This window comes from Amblyomma americanum, chromosome 10, assembly GCF_052857255.1.
Source record: "Amblyomma americanum isolate KBUSLIRL-KWMA chromosome 10, ASM5285725v1, whole genome shotgun sequence".
Classification (NCBI taxonomy): domain Eukaryota; kingdom Metazoa; phylum Arthropoda; class Arachnida; order Ixodida; family Ixodidae; genus Amblyomma; species Amblyomma americanum.
Genome location: NC_135506.1, coordinates 57,575,895 through 57,595,664, shown reverse-complemented (window position 1 = coordinate 57,595,664; position 19,770 = coordinate 57,575,895). Strand labels below are relative to the sequence as shown.

The following is a 19,770-nucleotide window of genomic DNA, read 5'->3' as shown; positions in this document are numbered from 1 at the left end:
TTACCGTCGGTAGACTCTAATATAGAGTCATAATGTAATCAGCTGTGAAAACGGAAACACAAGAAATACACAGGACAGAGCTTGACTAGCAACTGATGCTTTATTGAGAGATAGCAAACCCAGGTAACCAAACAACGCATTACATTAAGGTTGATCCACACCAAATAGCCCGCATGGCTACCCTGTGGCGCTCTAATAAACGCGTATTCAGCACAACTAAACGCGTCCAATACTTCAAGGTTACTAACAAAGAATATTCAGTTCATAAGGTGTGTGGGTGCTAAAGCCGGGCCTGCGATAACTCTGCATTTTGACTCTGCTCTCAGAAGAATAGGAACATGAGCTCAGATGAGTCTTGTCATGCGGAAAAACATGAGAAAAAATAACTGATCAAGACAGTTCGAGGTAAAATGCGCCCGCAGACAGTGCAAGGGCAATTGTAGGTCACGGTGCAAGGTTTGAGGTCGATGCGCAAGGCCAACTGGATGTGTTCACGCCAATCTCTTTTCCTGCAGCGTATTCAGCTCGTCTTTTAATGATGATAAAGATATTGACAGCGAGCATGAAATTCCTTGTTGCGACGCTTGAATTCCTTTCAATGACGAAAAGTAGAACTCGATCAGACAGGAAAAATTGAAGAGGACACCTACTTTTCGTCGTGATACACTAAGCCACCCAAAAAGTTACCGCTAGCCAATTCTTTTGCAACCTGTCTGAAATTTCCCGCTGATATGCCTCGAACATGGCATCTCGAACCTCCGAGGTAAGAACAATTGTGATAGATTCGAAAGAATTCAATGCTACTGGATGTGCGAATAAGGAAAGGGCATTTTTTGTGGTGAGCGTTTTTAGAAGAGAAGGCCTACATTTAAACGCACCTGTTTTTAAGTTTCCTGCTTATGCCTGACCAATAATGGTCTAGAGCGCCGTAAAAAAAAGCATTCAACACGCTTGGAGGCATAAAAGAATTGACTACGGTGTCTGAATGCGTTGCAAATGAATTCCGTTGATCCTAATATCAGGCTATAGCTCTTGTTTGTAAGTTTCTAATAACAGCAAGCACCAAATCATCTTTGACGAGATCTAAGGGGGAGCCGTCTGCTCAGTAAAGATCTGCTCAATAAGGGCTCGATGTAGATGCTCGGAAAGACCTTTGTCTTGCCGTGCACAGAGGCTGATGACGATGATGGGGAATATGTGCCTATATATGAACGCCGTTTGGTGCACCGAGCTAGCATGGACATATCAGACGCCAGGTCTGTCAGTTATGCACGCGAACACCGTGCTTGCATTCCTTACATTGCCATTAAATGAGGTGTTAAAAAGAATTTACACTAATTAAATGTGAGAAAAATTCGTCGCGAAAAGTATGCCAGACTGTCCTTCGTCGCCGCCGCCTATTCTGCAATTTTTCGGTTAGAAAAAAAAAAAACCGACTTCTTTGGGGTTCATATAATTGCGGTAGAAATTTCTGGGCTTTATCTGTGTTGGCAAGCTTCCTTGTACGTTTTTTTTTTCAATGGCAGATTCTTCTCGCCCACACGTGGTTCCTCTCTGCGGATTTCCAGCTCTTCATTGTCGCCCTTCCAACATTGCTGTTGCTGAAAAGGTGAAGTTTTATGCTAAAACTGCACTAATTACGCACAAAAATCAATCCTGAGTCATTATTGTACATTTACAGCTCTTAACTGCTGGGGAACTTCTTATTTATTCCCGTTATGAAAACTGATTAAAAATTTGATGATGGCCTAGCTCTGTTAGGCCAGGATATACGTAGCGAAAGTTTGGCGACACCTGGTTCGGAAGAGTTAATATATGAAAGTCGGGCGTTCCCTACATGCGCCGCCGCAGAGGAAAATAGAGCTCCGGGACTATACACTGATCTTATAAGCGAAGTTAAGCCTCGCTTGAGGCTATCGATGCGACCAGGTTTCAGGGAGCTGCAATCCTGGCACAAACGGATCGCTAGGTGGCAGATGATATGCTCAGTAGGCGGAATTTGACGACAGCAAAAAGATACGCCAGAAGGATAGATATCGTAGAAATTGAAAACAAAGGTACTCTGACGGGCGATCCGCAGGTGATTAGGGAGGCTTTCAGTCAGTATTACCGTGATTTGTTTGCTTCCAAATTGCGGATGTACAGGCCTTTCAGGCTGAATTTTTTAATTTGTTACCCCAACTGACCAGTGAAGACACTGACATCCTGTCTGCCGACTTATCAACAGCGGAATTGGAATACGCTATTGATGAGCTACACTTGAGAAAATCGCCAAGTCCTGATGGGATAACAGCGGAATTTTATAAGGCCTTCAAACACGAAACTGCTCTTATTTTACAACGAGCTTATGAAGAGTCATTTAGAATGGGTTTTTACTACCGTCGTTCTCTCGTGCGCATACAGTACTTACACCGAAAACTGACAATCCTGCTAAGCTTAAGCAAATTACTGGCTATCGGCCGATAAGGCTTAGTAATGTTGCTTATAAAATTTTTTTTGAAAGTGCTAGCCAAACGTTTACAGTCAGTAATGGACATCTTGGTTGGCCCCACCAGACGTGTGGAATTAACCGTTTTCACGAATGTTCATGTCACTCGAAGTACACTGGGATGCTGTGACGCTGACTTTAGGCGAGTCGCAATGTTGCAGGTTGATTTAGAGAAGGCCTTTGAGCGTTTATGTCATGACATTCTTTTTAAAATCCTCGAACATGTCTGTGTTGGGGAAGTAGTTTTAAAAGGGGTTAAAATGGCTTATGGTAACTGTACCGCGAATCTGGTTGTTAACCGAGAGCTCACAGACAGAATTGCCGTGAGAGCATCCGTGCGGCAAGGCTGCCCATTGTCACCGCTACTTTTCGCTTTGCACCTAGAGCCACTTTGCCGGAATGTAATAAACAACAGCTCTATTCGTGGTTTTCAACTAGAAGCATGTGAAATTAAAGTCTTGGCTTATGCCGATGATGTGGCAATTTTTTGTAGCGATCACCGCAGCCTAGAACATGCGATGTCGGTTGTTCGCAGGATTTGTGATGTAACCAATAGCGTTGTTAATCTGGACAAATGTGCTGGCCTTTGGCATGGGAACTAGACATCAGCGCCTTTGTTTCATGCAAGTGTAAAATGGTCACATGTCCCTTCCATGTACCTAGGTGTTCCTCTTGACAAGTATCCAGATAACGATCACTATTGGAAGGAAAAAATTCAAGAACTGTCCACGCGTACACAGAAATGGTCGGGAATGGAGCTTTCTAAATTCGCGCGCGCAAACATATGTAATGTGTACCTGGTTTCAAAAGGGTGCGATTTGTTGCAGGTCCTTTCGTGCTCTCGACTTAACATTCAAACGTAAATTTCATCGCCTCTTCCCCGTTTTTGTTTTGCAGTCCTTATGGGAGAGGACTAAACGTGACAATTTATTTCTGTGTTTGAGAAAAGGGGGTCTTCCTTAGTCACACTTGTACCTGAGGAAGGTGGTGTCAAGTTTTATGTTTCTTTGAGATTAACGCGACCATTTCCTGCGGACTTTTATTCAAGTGAGGCTTTCTTCGGCTTTGCCAAACTATGTTATTTCCACTGTAGACGGAATGCGATGCAGTGCAAGTAGACTTTTGAAAGAAGTGGTCTTTGCTTTCCGGTTTCTAAATGCTCGGTTCAGTTTGGAATACCTTTAAAATGTCTCGCGTAAGAAATTGCTAAAAGATTTGCTTGACTGTGTCTTCCCTGAGCCAATATATCGATCTCTGTAAAGTGAAGGCGAAGGAAGAAATGTTTTAAAAAGAGTAAAGAAAATAGTCGTGCCAGCGGGTGTGAAGACGTTTTTCTGCATTGCACACTGGTCCGTTGCCGGTTAAAACATGGATGGAGGAGAACGGATTGTTTTCACCATGGGGTGCTCACTGCTTGCTATGTCACAAACCAGAGTCACTAGAACAGGTCTTTATTGATTGCTTTGATGCGCTGCTCTTTTGGGACGTGCTCCAGCGTGCAATAAAAAATGCTTACCCTTGACGCCGTACGGGATACGATTCCTGGACGTTGAGCCGGATCTTTATAAATACGATGTAATTTTCCTTCTCGGCCTGCACAGCATTTGGCGAAGCAGGATGGCTGTACGGCACTGTGATACAAATGCGCGGCCTATCCGTGATTACTTCAAAAAAAAATATATTTAAGCTGCGTGAAGTGTACAAGGAACTATATTTTGGAGATGAAGTTACCGAGTTGATGGGAGAGTTGTATTCCTTGAAACAGTTTTGATTTTATCACGTGAGCGAAACGCGCGTCTGCTCTTGATGTTTGAGGATGTAGCGCAGAACATGTTTGTGATCTGCTGTAAACTGTCGAAACAGGCAATATCGACAAAAAAAAGGCGTCGTGGCAGAGTGGTAGCGTCTCCGCCTCGGACGCCAAATGCGCTGGTTCGATTCCCAGCCTCGACAGAGGTTTTTTATTTTTCTTCAGTGAGTGTGCGGAGATTTCAGTGGCTCCTGCCACCGACCTCGTGGCTGCTCCCGTGGTGTGGAGCAGCTGGCGGTCTTGCGCCGTGGCTGGTCACGTGGTTGGCCGTCACGCGGTTCGTCACGTGACCAGTCACGTGGTTGGTCATGTGGTGCGGTGGGACCATGGTGGGAATGCGAGCACGGTGAAACTACGAGTTCGTGGCCAGTGAAGCTTTCGCTACGAGATTTACTCGATAGGTAATTACAATGCGAGTTGATAATGTGACAGCATTAAGGTCTGAGGTCGGCTCGGCCTGCTTCTCCTCCCGTCTAACTGCTTCTCGCCGCACACGCTGAGCGTGTGTAGCCGCTGACACTGCATGTTCTTAGCAGGGTCCTTCTGTGGCCTCACTTAGACACCCGAGGATAGGCCCAGCGGTGGTGGTGCCTCGCGCCTAGATCGGTGGACTGGAGAGAGCGCTAGTCGATGAACGGGTATATGCGGAAAACTAAAAAAATGAATTATTCGAGAATTCGTGAATGCGAAATCAAATGGAGAGCCTTAGCTCAGTTGTTTTCAGCTATACTTTCGACAAATTCGGATACCAAATTGTACATCTCGAAACGACGATTCGTTTGGTACCACCCGCATCCCTCCGCGACCACTGATTCACCCGCCACGGCCCTCCGAAGGTCACCCCCATTAGGGTTTCGAGGAGCAAAGGTCGTCGTTACGAATCCCTCACACACACCAGGTTTAAAATAGAAAAACAACTTCGTGTTCCGGATCATGCCGATTCGTTTGCAACCACTCTGAACCCTCTGCGCCAAACGTGTGGGCCACAATTTTGTCACCAATTACACCCCCAAATGGCACCAGTCTGAGCACCCGCTCACGCGGTACATATTTAGCGGAACGCCACTACATGAGGCTCATATCTGATACCTGATTTAATATCTGCAGCAGATACTTGGACCTAATATATTAAACTTATTTTTGGAATATGACGGAGTGCTTGGCTTGAAGCACTCTGGCACGGGTCGACCCGGTATTGCACTGCCTCCGGGATCGGCCCGGGGCATATTAGCGCGGCGCGTCTTTCACTCTTTGCTCTCCTAACCTTTACCCCACCTACTTTCAGCACGTGGCAGCGAGCGTGACTCGGCTTGAGCCAGTAGGCAGGCCCGTGTTCTTTCCCTTTCCTTCTCCCTTTCGGAAACATCAGTCAGTCGCCACCACATGGGGTAAGCCAGCCGCAGGGCTGGCCCGACAAGGGGGCGCGTTCACGTGATAGGGTCACATTTTGCTGACTTGAGGGGGATAGGTATCGGACGGCAGAACGAATTTTAATGACCTCCATCTTGAATGCGATAAACTGAAACTATGCCGCCATTTTGTTCCCTGACGTCATATTCACATAGGACCACCTTTAGCCACCATATTGAACCAGGAAGTCGTCATTGACACGCGGCAGTGGTTGTGTCTACAATGACATTGTAGATAGCGGTACAAGTCTCAATGCGAGATGTGCTGTCCTCTAGTTGCTGCCCCAGATGGCGCTGTGATCTCAGGCAGGCAGCAGACCCCACGAAACGTGATGAGTAGTTGCTGCCACCGATGGCGCTGTGATCACAGGGTGGCAGTAGACCCCACGAAATCTTGAAACGTGATGAGTAAGAGCTAACGCTCTTAAAAGCGCGCTCTATAAAAACACAGATACGGGGTCGCTCTCAAATTCTCTACCTCAGTATATCGTGAAATGAAAATACGCGAATAGCAGTCGCTGAGTCTCGCGTAACGCAGTTGTAACAGTCCTGCGAATTTTACTTCCATCTAATTCGACGTAACTTTCTTCACTTTACTTGTTATTTTTCGTAGTGAAGTTCTGACCGCTCTTCCCATCTCCGTAGCACCTTCCACCATGTTTCATTTTGCAATCTTTCTGGCACGGTGTACTGATTCGCTCATCTCATCCTTCACATATTACGTCCGACGACACACGTGAAGGTTCGGAAACAAGTGAACAAAGAAGCATGCTTCTTTTATATTCTGTGCATATTCACGTTGTTACCATAGTGGAAATAAACTTTTTCATTTGTTCACAAAATATCCATGTCGAAAAACAATGAATCTTGTCCTGAATGGTTGGCTCCAGCCTTGACTACGCTGTCACCTTTCAAGTTCATAAGAGTTTGGTCTTCTAGTACACAGCTCCGCAAAGAGAAGACTCCACACACCCGCTTAATCTAGAGCTACTATGTATAAGTTCCCTGCTGTAGCCACAGATTCGGATTTTTTTTTCTCCATGCGCCATTAAAATCACACTGCTCCAAACTCCTGTGGGTTGCAGAGAAGCCGACACCTCGACACCAGTCCACACTAGATTGCTACCGAAGGACCATTTGTTTTCCTACTATTCTCGCGCGAATTGAGGGCTTCATTTTTCTCCGAGTGCACTTTTTTATGAAATTGGTGTTTTTGTACCAAGAACACATGTTTATCACGAGTTTCCTGATATCTCTGAAAAGAGACCGTCTGTTATTTCTGCCAGTTGCAAAAGGTATCGTCATCCACATGAAGAGCGTTCCGTTAACAACTTATTGAGATAGGTCTTCATGGAACGAGCGCACCATTAAGAGGCTTATTAAATAATTAAAAAATTGTCTTGCTTATAATAAAACCAGTTCAACCGTAAACAATGGCAGGGTTTTGCTAGAAGCCGCTCTAACCGCTGTGTAACGAATGGTTTATGCTTTATGAGGGTATAACGTCCCAAAGCTACTCTGGCTGTGAGGGACGGCGTAGTGGAGGGCTCCGGATAATTTCGATCAACTGGGGTACGTAAAAAGTGGTGGCTTCCTGCCCTAACTTGAGTGTTTTGCGACCAAGATGAGAGGCCATAGCTAAGTTCTTCTCCCGTCAGGAGCACTCGTAGTAACTGGAGGTCAAGCATACGGGAGACTCAGTGGGCGATTTTTTGGGCGGACGCACTTAACTTGTGTAACTATGTAGGACTGGACGACTCCTTTCGATCCGTAAGCTCTCATTGTTAGCGTCGTTAATATGGCTGCAGTTATGTATTTTGGCGCTATTTCATGCGACGGCAATATGGGCCTCTTTCGACAAAGTCGCACTGGTGCGTTGTACGTGTCACCCGAGTTCCTCTAGCGGCACACGCGGCACTAACAAGGAAAAATATTCTGGTTGAATCGAGCCGTGACGTCATCGCATGATATGCACGTACCCTTACGAAAACATCTAATGACTTTTGTTAGAAACTCTAATGACTTTTCACATTAGGCTCATATGCCTTTCTCATGACTTTCTGGTGCCTTTTCCTTATGCATTCCTAATGGCTTTCAAAAACGAATTGACCACCCTGGTTCTACTGTGTTCCTAATGACTGCTTTTCTGATGACTGGTTCTTGGCCCTGTGATGTCTTACCGGCCGTTGGAAATCCTGACGCAAATACCGGGATCTGTGCTGCAAAATAAACGGCAAGAAAGTACAGCAAAAAACCAAGAAAGGAAAAAACCAGGCCATATAGGAATTCGAACCATCGACCTTCTTGCCTATACCTTACTGCGCTAACCACTACACCACAACACAATTTTTTGTCTTTATTTTCTGTTTCGGCAGTTTACAACAGATCACAAACATATTCTGCGCTACATTCTCAAACATCAAGAGCGGACATGCGTTTCACTCACGTGAGAAAATCAAAACTATTTCAAAGACCACAACTCTCCCATCAACTCGATAACTTCATCTCCAAAACATTGTTCCTTGTACACTGTACGCAGATGGAATATGTTTTCTTTGAAGTAATCTCGGACAGACCGCGCATCTTCATCGCAGTGTCGTACAACCATCCTGCTTCGCCAAATGCTGTGCAGGCCAAGAAGGAAAATTACATCGTATTTATAAAGGTCCGGCTCAACGTCCAGGAATCGAATCCCATACGGCGTCAAAGGTAGGTCTTTCTTTAATGTACGCTGGAGCACGTCCCAAAAGAGCAGCGCATCCCAGCAATAAAGGCGTGTTCTATTGACTCTGGTTTGTGACATAACCAGCAGTCAGCACCCCATGTGTAAAAACAATCCCTTCTCCTCCATTCATATTTTTACCGGCAACGTACCAGTGTGCAACTTGAAGAAAAACGTCTTCACGCCCGCTGGCACCACCATTTTCCTTACTCTTTTTAAAACATTTCCTCCTTGGCCTCCACTATACAGAGATAATTATGTTGGCTCAGGGAAGACACAGTCAAGCAAGTCTTTTAGCAATTTCTTACGCGTGACATTGGAAAGGTATTCCAAACTTAACCGAGCATATAGAAACCGGTTGCTTTCCGGTTTCTTTTTACTACTCCACAACACAAGCTGTGAACCTCCAAAACTTTTTTGGCTTTATATGTGTGTCTACAGTTATTTACTGTCTTCCATTGCGTGTAAATGTAGCAGCAGCAGCTATATGCGTGCAAGGAGAAAGAACGTTCCGTAGGGGGCCTGCAACATATCCCAACCTTGACGTGTAGCGCATTGGCCGTATCAAACCTTTAGGAAAATTACAAATCTCAGGATACACCGGCTGTCCGTTTTAATCTCTTAGCACTCCTGATCTCTGGTACAGAACACGGCTTATTCTTACACCGCAGAACAGTTTGCGTTGCGGGACAATGATTACTGGAATAATGCGCTATAGGAGCTTCGCAACCTGCGAGCATGGAAGCGACACACATTCTTCGCACACAGCTAAACGTTTCAGAAATGTAAACACACTTATGAGGTGACTGGATATTGAGAAACTGTGAAAATGGGGAAAAAAGAGTAAGAAGTAATTATAGAGAGGCGCGGCCTTCTGTTTTTTTTTATCTTTCACATTTGAACACCGCATGTTTCTCACTTGGGTTTTTTCTTTTTGCGTTCGCTTTTGCACTGTTCGGAGTTAGAGAACGTGTTCGAATAGAGCATATACTCTCCGACGCGGCAGCGTGGAGAGAGCACGTGGTGCTTGCGTGCTGCGCCTTGTTTGCTTCTGCTGATCACGCACTGATAGCAATATTGCCTCGTACGTCACAGCCTCTCGAGTCGAGCTAGTTGAGTTCTTTTCCCCTTTTAGAATAGTTCGGGCGTGCATAATGCTGATCTCCGTCTCTTCCACGTGGTCTGGCCATGGCGACCACGCCGTGCCACAAGTTCGCGCGCTCAGCGACAGCAACAGCTATGGCTTGGGCGCCTGCGCCAACTTAAATAAAAAGATCGATCTCAGCTTCAGTGACGCCGAGGAGCTAAAACTCAGTGATTCAGATTCGTAACCTCATAATTTGCCTGTCAATTTGTTTGCAGCGCGAGCCGTTTTACGGAACCCTTTCTGTGCCTCTGTACGCTATTGGCCGGCGGCAGGAACCTATAGCACAGCTGGCGCGATGCCAGAGCCACCGCGTTGTCTAGGAATAAACTAAAGAAAAGAAGATGGTGGCAGAGCCATCGCGTGGCCTAATTTCGAGTTGCAGATGGTGTCGTCGCGTTCAGCACGGTGTCACAGCCATACTATAAAAATATAAGAGTTGACACTTAAGCTCTGCCTTAAGGGCATGACGCCATAGAGTTAATGGGCAAATACCCATATATGCGGAATTGCTCATATCTCGACATTACATTCATAGATCGATGGGAGTCCTCACAGGCAGCGGTGCAGCACCACTGCCCTGCGATGGCAGGTGCTGCCGCGACCCAGGTTGCTCTTCTGGAGTAACCTGTCGGGCTCAATCATTAATTTAAATGCCATTGTGGGTAGTCTACTCGCAATCCGGTGGGCAGATTGTGATAACACTACAAGGTCACGTGACCTGGGTTCCTTCCTTGGCGAATTTTCGTGCATTACTTGTTCACGGTAAATGACGTCAGCTTTTCTGCGACACTAGCTCCTTAATGCTATCGTGTCAAAACCGACGCCGAGCGCGCGCCAGCTGTGCGTACTGCTATTGTTATGGCCCGCGAAGAAGCGCTGATCGTCGCCGCTCAGAAGACCTGCATACGCTAAGCAGCCCACTTACGTACGGAGTGCGGCTCATGAAATTATGAAATGCACGCGCGTTATAAAGATCCATTGTGTCTGCGCTCCAGGTCAACAGCAGTATAATCTCCAAAGATACACACACCACGATTTTCACCATGAAACGAGCGAATATGCTCGGAAAACCTTAGGGTGTTCGGTTTATTTATTTATGCACCCCTGCTGAGATTGCAATCTGTGAAAGATAGCTAAGCACGCTGGCTGCTCTGCAGTTCCACAGTGGGACAAGTGGACCGCAGACAGAAGTCATACGAAGAGAGAAGAGGGCTAACCCGTGTGCCGTGGCAACTGAGCCACTCAGAAATATTCCACTTCTACAAGTTGCGCCCATTATGGCCTGGTTACAAGCAATGATTACGATTATAAGAAACACGACCGAACATCCCTTAGAAATAGGAAAAATAAATGACCACTGTACAAAGCGATGCATAATTTTTCATGCTGGAAAGAGTCAACCTGACGCCTTTTGCACATATTGAAATACCACTCATTGCACCTTCTCAGGCGTAAAAGGCTGGCATTGGCAGCGTTCGTCCTGCTGTCGCTCGTGAGCTATTGCCTCGCTGCGTGGACGCTGGCCAGGAATCCTCACATTCAGCCGTTTCTCATCATACCTGGGGCCACACCACAGTGAGTGTTTGGCTCTCTCTCTCTTTCTCTATGTCTATATGTTTGTCTATCGCTTAGTGTGTCTGTTTGCGCGTCTGCCTTCTGTTATGTAGGTGTGGGCCTGCATCAGATGCCTTAATAGCTTTTTACACACACACACACACACACACACACACACACACACACACACACACACACACACACACACGCGCGCGCGCACACACGCACACACGCACACACGCACACGCACACACACACGCACACGCACACATGCACACACGCACACACACACATGCACACACGCACACACACACACGCACACACACACACACACACACACACACACACACACACACACACACACACACACACACACACACACACACACACACACACACACACACACACACACACACACACACACACACACACACACACACACACACACACACACACACACACACACACACACACACACACACACACACACACACACACACCGCACAGCAGCAGTTGGTTTCACGACGGGGAGTCGGACAGACGGCGACGAAGGCGGACGCTATTTGCAGTTATCTGGCGTCATGGCAGCGGCAGGAAACTAGGTTTCCTTTGTTGTTTCATTATGTTTGCCAAGCAAGAAGCACCCAGATTTCTTTCCAATGTTTACAGCCACGGGGAACGCTTTATAGGACTTTTTTATCTCGAATTTTCGTCGTCACCTATAAAATGAGCACAGGTGATAGCGACATGCTTTGCAACCTTCGACGGTCTTTCGAGCATACTTATCGATATCGCCGTCACTGAGTTGGTTCTGTCTGCGGGCACTATTGCGGTAAATAAAACTCTCTAGATTGCCGCCAACTATATCTCCTGTCGTATATGCCTGCGTCCGTGCCATGCCCCTGTCTGAGCTGTCCTCCCAACCGCGTGAGAGTGTTATGAGGAATGCAGGTGCAGTTTTCTCATGTCTGTTTTCTGTAGTGCGTCTGGTACGCTGTGTGGAACCATGGCGGCTGGTGCCAAAGGTTTGGTTTGTGACGCGCGGTGGCTTAAACTGCATGGGAATGTACGAAAATTTCTTTTCTGCACCTTACCGAGTAAATGAGTTTTGTTTTGGGTCAAGTCACCTTGTTAAGGCGGTCACTTTGCTTCTGAATTGCGGCTTGCGCGTTGAGAACTGTGAATGATCATTTTTGTTGACTCGACTTCTGCGGTATTCCACGGGGCACACGGTTCACGAAACATGACTTTTGCGCGTCTACAGTGTCGCTCTTTTAATATATTATGCAAACTGTAAATTGAAGAGTTTAGCGCCCAGAGGTGACACGTATCGCCACGAGGGACGCCTTAATGAAGGCTTCCAAAATAATTAACACCAGCTGGGACTCTGTAACGCTTTCCGACATCGCACAGCACATAAACGTTTCCGCATTTCGTTTCTATAGAAATACGACCACCGCAGCCGGGATCGAACCCACGATTTTTGGGCCTGCAGCTGAATGCCACAGCCATGGAGCCACCGGCTTTTTGCATATTGTTCATAAGCTGCTGCATTTTTGGATATACCCTATATGTCTGGCCACTAGCTGCCTTGCATCGCTCAGCCATGTAGTCCTTGTGAGGGTTAGAAATGCCGTCCCTCTGGCCACTTTAATTGCAATTAATAACTGACGCCCATGACACGTCCATTAGTTGCAGCGCAGGGAACTTAGGCCAATTATCTGCCACTAAAGTAATAGTGCTAGTACATTTTTCGCTCAAATGTATTTGCGCGCCATTTTGTTTTTTGCAGGGGAACATTAGAGACCGTGAATAAATATTACCAACTGCCCTTCTTCCATGGCATGTGCTACTTCAGTGGATGCATCACGTGCCTCATCATGGACAGCTTCAGGCAGCGCAAGATTTCCAAGGTGGGCTTCGATTGAACAAAGACGCCGTCCTTCATGCATGCAACAAACAGGTGCGCTGACGCGCAGAGCTCTGCGAGATCATCCAAAATGGCTCTCATTATCCTTTTCTTACAGGTTTTCTATTTCATATTTCGAATAAAATAAGTGAGTTTCGGTTGTTAAGCATTTGTAAATTGCTGTTTCTTTGTTAGAATCTGCTCTTAAAGAGGAGCTGAAATAATCAGCACATTTTCTGGCACCACTCAAATTGTAAATGCTGAAAAGGTATTTTCTAGGCTTCGAGTGAATTTATTGGCCAGCTTAACAAAATTATTGTACTCTTTTATTTCTGCAATCCTAGTCGTGTGCCGTGTCGACTGCGAGTCGCCTACGGGGACAAAGACGTTGCGTTGCTCGATCCAGCGATGAGGGCGATAATACTTAATATATAGCAGAATCTGAGTAGCGCCGTTCTATTCTGATGAACCCGCTTTCTTTGGTAACAAGGGCAACAACGTGATAGGTCGAAGGCTTGAAGTGTGTTTCAATTAAATCAATTAGTTCATGCGTGACAAGTATTCCCGTGCATCCTGTCCGAATATTAAATTCGAAACTGCTCCTCGATTGATATGGCTGCGTCCCAAAAACGCTTCCAGAAAACCACGCCTGTGCTTTCGGAACACGAAGCGTAAAACAGCGCCAGTAGCAGCCCCAAAGCGAGACTCATGTTGTTTAACTTGCTCAGGCACAGTTATGTAATTTGAAAAAAAAAAAATACAGCAGCGCATATGCGACTAAACACGGAAAAGCTCACGGAACAAGCGCTGAAATCTTCCTTCTATACGTTAGCTTCCGACAAAAAAAAAATGTCTCAATTTGCAAAGCGAAAACTACTTTTCAAGAAAGCTGGGACAGAACTTTGCCGTGAAAATGAGGTTGGAACGTTTCTGTTACATAGCGATGCTTATCTTTCGCGGCAGTTAGTGTCCATCGAACTTCTTTATGTGCATCATATTCTGTCAATGACGGTTTCTAGCCCGAAGCGTCAAAAAGTGACAAAATGCTTAGAGGTTATCTCCTGTTTTTAGTTTTTGAGTGCTGAACGCTTTGGCGACAAAATGTATCTGTTATTTTTGAACATTTAGAAGTACCTGCTAGAAATTGCCTGTATTTTGGCAGAAGTTTAAAATAGTAGGATTAAAACTTAATGAAGACGATACAGCTGATGTCGGTGCTACACGGTAAACACTCTGTTAGCTAATATTTCAGAGTAGGTTCAAAAAGCCTAAGTGCCGAAGTTAATTCAGATCCCCCAAGTACAGGGTTAACTTTAATTCACATTGTTTCTTCGGCATGTGAAAATAAAATAATCCTCAGTAGCCATTTACCAACCGCACTTATCTCCCCAGCATATGTGGGTCCTTCAGTAGCTGCGTTGTACTTAACCAGACCTGCATTTTACAGTTATAAACTGTCATCTGTGTCGTCCCAATAAAACAGACAGCGTGTGCAGGAGGTGCTCTCCCGCTCAGTATTCTATGTACTTCAGTTTTTTTTTTTTGACGAACATAACTGCCACCGATTTCTTTGTGACGCAGTGTCAGCAAGCAGGTTAGTCATCACTGCGGAATTTTTATAATGTTCCATGTTTATCCGAGACGAATTTGACAAGTGATCAAGCTCAACGCTATGCTGGGCGCAAACATAATTCGCGCTTAAAGAGTTATTCAGGGCATAGGCCGAACAATCATAAATTGTGCAGGTGCTTTCTGGCGCTGAGCTTCGGGTGTTATTAATTGTCATTTCATTTTCTTTTTATCAGTCCGTAGAGTTAGCTGGCTGGTGCGTGACTGGCAGTAGCATGTTGTGCTGCGTCTTCATGAAGTTCGCCTGGTACACGAGTCCGAACCCAACCTCGGAGGTCGGGACTCAGCTGGCTGCGTTTGCTGACCGCTTTCTGTGGTCGGCTTCCCTAGCCTGGATAACGCTGGCCTGCGCCACGGGCCGAGGGGGTGAGCCTGTTCAATTCTCGCCGCATACAAAAACCGGTGGTAGACGTTTGGAAAGGCGAAGTTTACTAATGATAGAGGGGGAAGAACTGCTTAAGACTGAAATATTTGTGACGTTATTGGGCTTAGTGCTATTTTGCTTTGTTGATTACTGCTTTGTTTTCGCAAACGTAAAAAGCAGCCTCTGCATGGTCTTCTTTTCAGGCGTTTTCGGCAGGTTTCTCTCCCGCGACGTTTTTGTGCCTTTGAGCAAGCTGTCTTTCGGTGTCTACATCATCCATCTACCTTTCATCGAACTCATGCTGTTCGCATCCAGGGAGCGAGTGTTCTGGTCACACTTCAATCAGGCAAGTGTTAGTGTTTACTGGGTGCATGCTCTAAGAGTGCGCCTGTGAACCGACAGATTAAAACGGCATTATTAAAATGTACACTGGCTGCCAGCATTGAGCGCTAATCCCTGACTGGACGCCGCAACCATATTATGAGCCGTATTATCAGTTTCTGCCTGAGAATTTCGTACATCTAATCCCATATTAAGGCAAGCGAAGGATGTTCTACCTGAGACCACAGTATCCAGGATGTGCGATTGGCAATCTTGGCACACCGGTGCAAAAAACGCCAGTGATCACCAATTTTCATTCGCGCACACCAGTCAACGCAAGCCCCACTTTCACAAGTGCGATCTTGAACCACTGCCTGCCGATGACGTACGTATAGGTTTTAGTTGGTGTGTGAGCGTCTTAGTGACATTTGTCCTACGTAGTACATTCAGGAGAGGATACCAGCTGTTATTATCCAGCTGTTACTGTCATAGCAGCTGTTAATATCAGAATAAATTCCCCCCCCCCCCCCCCCCCGGACAAGATGGGTAAAGGAAGAGCACATTAAGCCCAGAGTGGCTTTTTGTCTACGTGCAGTCACGCTTTGCTGCCGCACCATGTTCCTGTGCGCTATACAGTTGAAGATAGGCCTGATGTCACCTGTTAATAGACCGCGCGTCTAGCCCTGCGATATCGCCTATCCTATGGAATCTTCTGACTGATGCATCGCGGCACTCGAAATCATATTGAAAATAAACTTTTACTAACTCCTGCTTTCTTGCGGCTGCCTATTCTTCGAAGCATATGGGGCTATGAGAAGGCTTAGAAGCAGATTTACAGCCTATAACCACGTGATTTCGGCGAAACATCAGCGGGTAACTTATACCACTAAAGAAATCGCAGTGCGCAAAGGCCCTCATTAAACTGGTCTCAGGGGCACAAGAGAATCTGCAAGATGCTTTTGAGAACATTATAAGAGAGTGGTGGATTGATAGATTCATCAATTGAGAGGAAAACATACGCATAGACATACAGATATACAGCCATACACAGAGAGAGGAACATGCCGAAACAGACGGAAAGAGAGACAGACTTGACGGAGGGGCCATAAGAGATAGACAGTACTTCACCTATTAGATGTGAGAAGTGATATCTAGAAGCTGCCTAATAATTTCTCTTTTAATATGCGTTGACGGGCTAGTTGGTTCATACTCAGAGTTATTTTTATTTTAGCGCTCACGAAGAAGACACAAAAGGAGGAGGAAGACCGAACAGGGCGCTCGTTCTCAAAATGAACGAGCAATGAGCGCTGTACTGTCCACGTCGTCTTTGGTGTCGTCTTTGTGTGCGACAAAAAGAACTCTGTAAACTTCTCTCTTTTTTTTTCTCAAACTATTAGGGCATCTTTCCCCCTTGTGATTGAACTGCTTTCTAGCGTTCCTCTGTCACTGCTATGCATCTTAATATGCCTTGGTTTATGAACTATAACTGTCTCAATATTTGCGGCTTTGAAATATAAAAGTGCACATCTGATGTTCAACAGTGAGTCCTGTCTGTTCCCGTGCATTGATGGCGCTCACTTTTGAGGAACATCATCAGTGAGGCATCCTCGTAATTACTGATACCGAGAGGCAGTTTGATGTTGACGGCGAGAAAGGCTGACATTCTGCGAATACAGCTGCCAAAAAAGCCGCATTTTAGAGACTGGTACGTCGCAGACTTCGTGCTGTGCCCGTCAATGGCATCGAGTTTCTCACCATCACCTTAGAGGTGAGGCACGGCGCCCTGCACTTCGTACACATTGGAGAGGCGCAGAAATGCTGGGAAGATTAGGTTTCGTATTTTGTTTGGCTATTGTCGGCAACGAAAACTGGACACAGACATAATAATATACCTCTTCCCGCCGCAAACCTCGCAGAAATGCTGTGAAAGTTTCTATACCAGTCTAAAATTTCTGTTAAATGTTCTGAACGAGGGAAAATCGTACTATAACAATCATTTTATCTGCGTGCAAAGGAGAGTATCCCGGCGCAGCGGCGGATTAAAAGGGAGAATCCAAGTTTTCGGCTAAGCCAAGTAGCAAATCCCGTCCACCCGGCCGGCATACCCACGGTGAATGAACTGCTCTTGCCGAAACTTGCATAGATAGTGGCGACACTTTTCTCTGTAGATGATATTAAGAAAATATTTGCGCCAGTGGCGTCTATTCAAATGGATCAAGATTACATGCTCCATAAGATGCGTGTGCACATTTGCATCTGAAAAGAATAACCTTAACTGCAGCACTTCAGCAGTCGTCCGAGAAACATGGTGATAGCCGTGGTTATGAATAATTGAGTAAAAGTGATCAAAGATAACCTTCTCTGCTTGCAGTGCAAAGTCAAGCTAAAGGCAGATGCCTACCGGTAGTGCAAATGAAGTCATAAGTAGACCGCGAAGGCGACGGCGGAAAAGTTGCAGTGGTGGTCTGTGACAGACACCGAATAAAAAAAAAACCTGCCATGCATGGCATCGAAAGATAACATTTTTTTTTCGGCTGCAATAAATTCTCTTCGCCAGGTTAGTATTTGTATTGAAAAAAAAACGCATGAAACGTAGGACAAACTCTTTCTTACTCTGTGGTTGGTTCATGCTTGAAGATGTAATGAAAATGGGGCGGCGAACGAGGACAAAAGTAGAACACAAAGGACAGCACCAGCGCCACTCCAAACTGGCAGGTTAAGTCTGCGATCAGTTTAAGAGACGAAATGGCCGGTTCGGTGCGGAAATTTCGATGAATGAAAGGACCCAATGTAGAAGAAAGATGCTCAAGTTTGCTTCGTGTTCAATGCATCTTCAAGCATGACTGGAAGCTTCATTTGTCGAACGTTCTCGCATCGGTTTGGATCAAAGCTACTCACGATCAGCGTAACTTTCTCCCTGGGCCCATTTGAGCTGTCTTGTATCCGACGCCCTGCGCCTGCAACGCCATCAAGAAGCAGCCTCCAACCAACAGGCTTTTTATCTTAGGTTCTTAGTCAGCACAGTTTCATTACCGCGTTGAATCTGCGGCACAACCGATTTCAAGGACTAGTAGCGATGTTTTATGTATCCGGTTTTCACATGATGGTGCGTTGTGCTTCTCTTTGCAGATCTCGCTGTTTTTCTCAGTTACTGTTTGGAGCTTGTTGCTTTCTTACATCTCGTACGTGGCCTGCGAGGCTCCGACTGGTGCTCTCGACCGGCTGGCCTTCAGAAGATTCAGAGCCAATGGAAGTGAGCGGAAGAACGAGTACACCCTGGAGAACGGCGTTGACGTCGAGTCATGCAAGAAGAAAGAAGACGCCACACTTGCCCGGTTCTGATTAGAAGATAGGCACATGCTTATCCATCTGCCTGCTCAGTGACCTCCGCAGTCTTTGATCTTAAAGAAAAATGCTTCCCGGGCTAAGCCCCGCCCCGCGATTTCAGTTCTGGTAAAGAACTTCACCGCAGCGAATCGCTTTGTCCGCCCTCAGGGAGACCTCTGCCTCGTTGCTTTTTTTTTTATGTGACAACGATCGAAAGAAGGACATCTACATCGAGGTCATCGGATGACCTTGACGGAGAAAAACAAAAGAGTGTTTTTTATTTTTCTTTACAATGTAAGCAGAAAGAATTGTTGCTGCTTATTTTGTAGAGAAAAAAGCCCAAACGCTTTATTGTTTGTACCTAAATAAGCCATCTTGACTATAATTACTTCGTTACAGTGCTGACAGCTAGTTTTCCCGTCATTTCTGTCTCTTTCATAGAAAGTCTGTCTCAGGTAATTTTACACCTACTGTTGTGAATGTCATGCTGTCGCAATAAAGTGGGCACCATAAGTGCTTTTTCATGGCTGATTTGTACAGGCACATAGTAAAAAGATTTTTGGCTAAAGACGATGACTTGGTTGCTTAATATTACGAGGATTCTCATATTTGACATTTATAGCTCGATATTTAAGTCCTATGTGTGGTGTCTACGAGAAAATAATTTGCTACGGTCTACACAACAAGTCATCGGAAATTTATGCGACACCAAAGAATTTTTATGCTGCTGCGTGTTACGGTATTCAGGTGCTCTAAAGAGAAAGCTGCAGGCATTTCGCATCCGTATTCAAGTCAATGACATGTACTGTAAATCAACCCGCGGATTATTAATAAAAATTTTGTAAAACTATGAGGGCCCATGCTGGTTCTTTCCACTTGGTTTGCCTTTGATATGCCGGATGTTCCAGCTATATGTAACCAAATTTTTAAAAACAGTCTCCCTGTCAAGTGAAACCAAATGTGTGCTGTTGACAGGCGTGTGGCCTATTCTGGGATATTTATTTCGTTTTCAAAAGTTTGCAAAGTAGAAATTATTAATTTGCAAATGTTCTAAATATTGCCTTTCAAAAAAAAGACGTTGGTTTGGAAT

The 19,770-nt window shown here is 45.6% G+C and overlaps 1 protein-coding gene and 1 pseudogene across 1 annotated transcript in view; both read left to right on the top strand.

Annotated features, from left to right (window-relative positions):
- Positions 1–19,497, top strand: part of LOC144108018 (nose resistant to fluoxetine protein 6-like) — a 49,378-nt gene extending 29,881 nt beyond the window's left edge. The window contains exons 10-15 of the mRNA XM_077641280.1: positions 1,527–1,609; positions 11,026–11,151; positions 12,923–13,043; positions 14,845–15,034; positions 15,236–15,378; positions 18,483–19,497. Of these exons, the coding sequence (XP_077497406.1) occupies positions 1,527–1,609; positions 11,026–11,151; positions 12,923–13,043; positions 14,845–15,034; positions 15,236–15,378; positions 18,483–18,695 (876 nt within the window). The 3' untranslated portion in view covers positions 18,696–19,497. The remainder of the gene's footprint in view (positions 1–1,526; positions 1,610–11,025; positions 11,152–12,922; positions 13,044–14,844; positions 15,035–15,235; positions 15,379–18,482) is intronic.
- Positions 5,396–5,524, top strand: LOC144108943 (U2 spliceosomal RNA; annotated as a pseudogene).
- Positions 19,498–19,770: the final 273 nt, after the last annotated feature.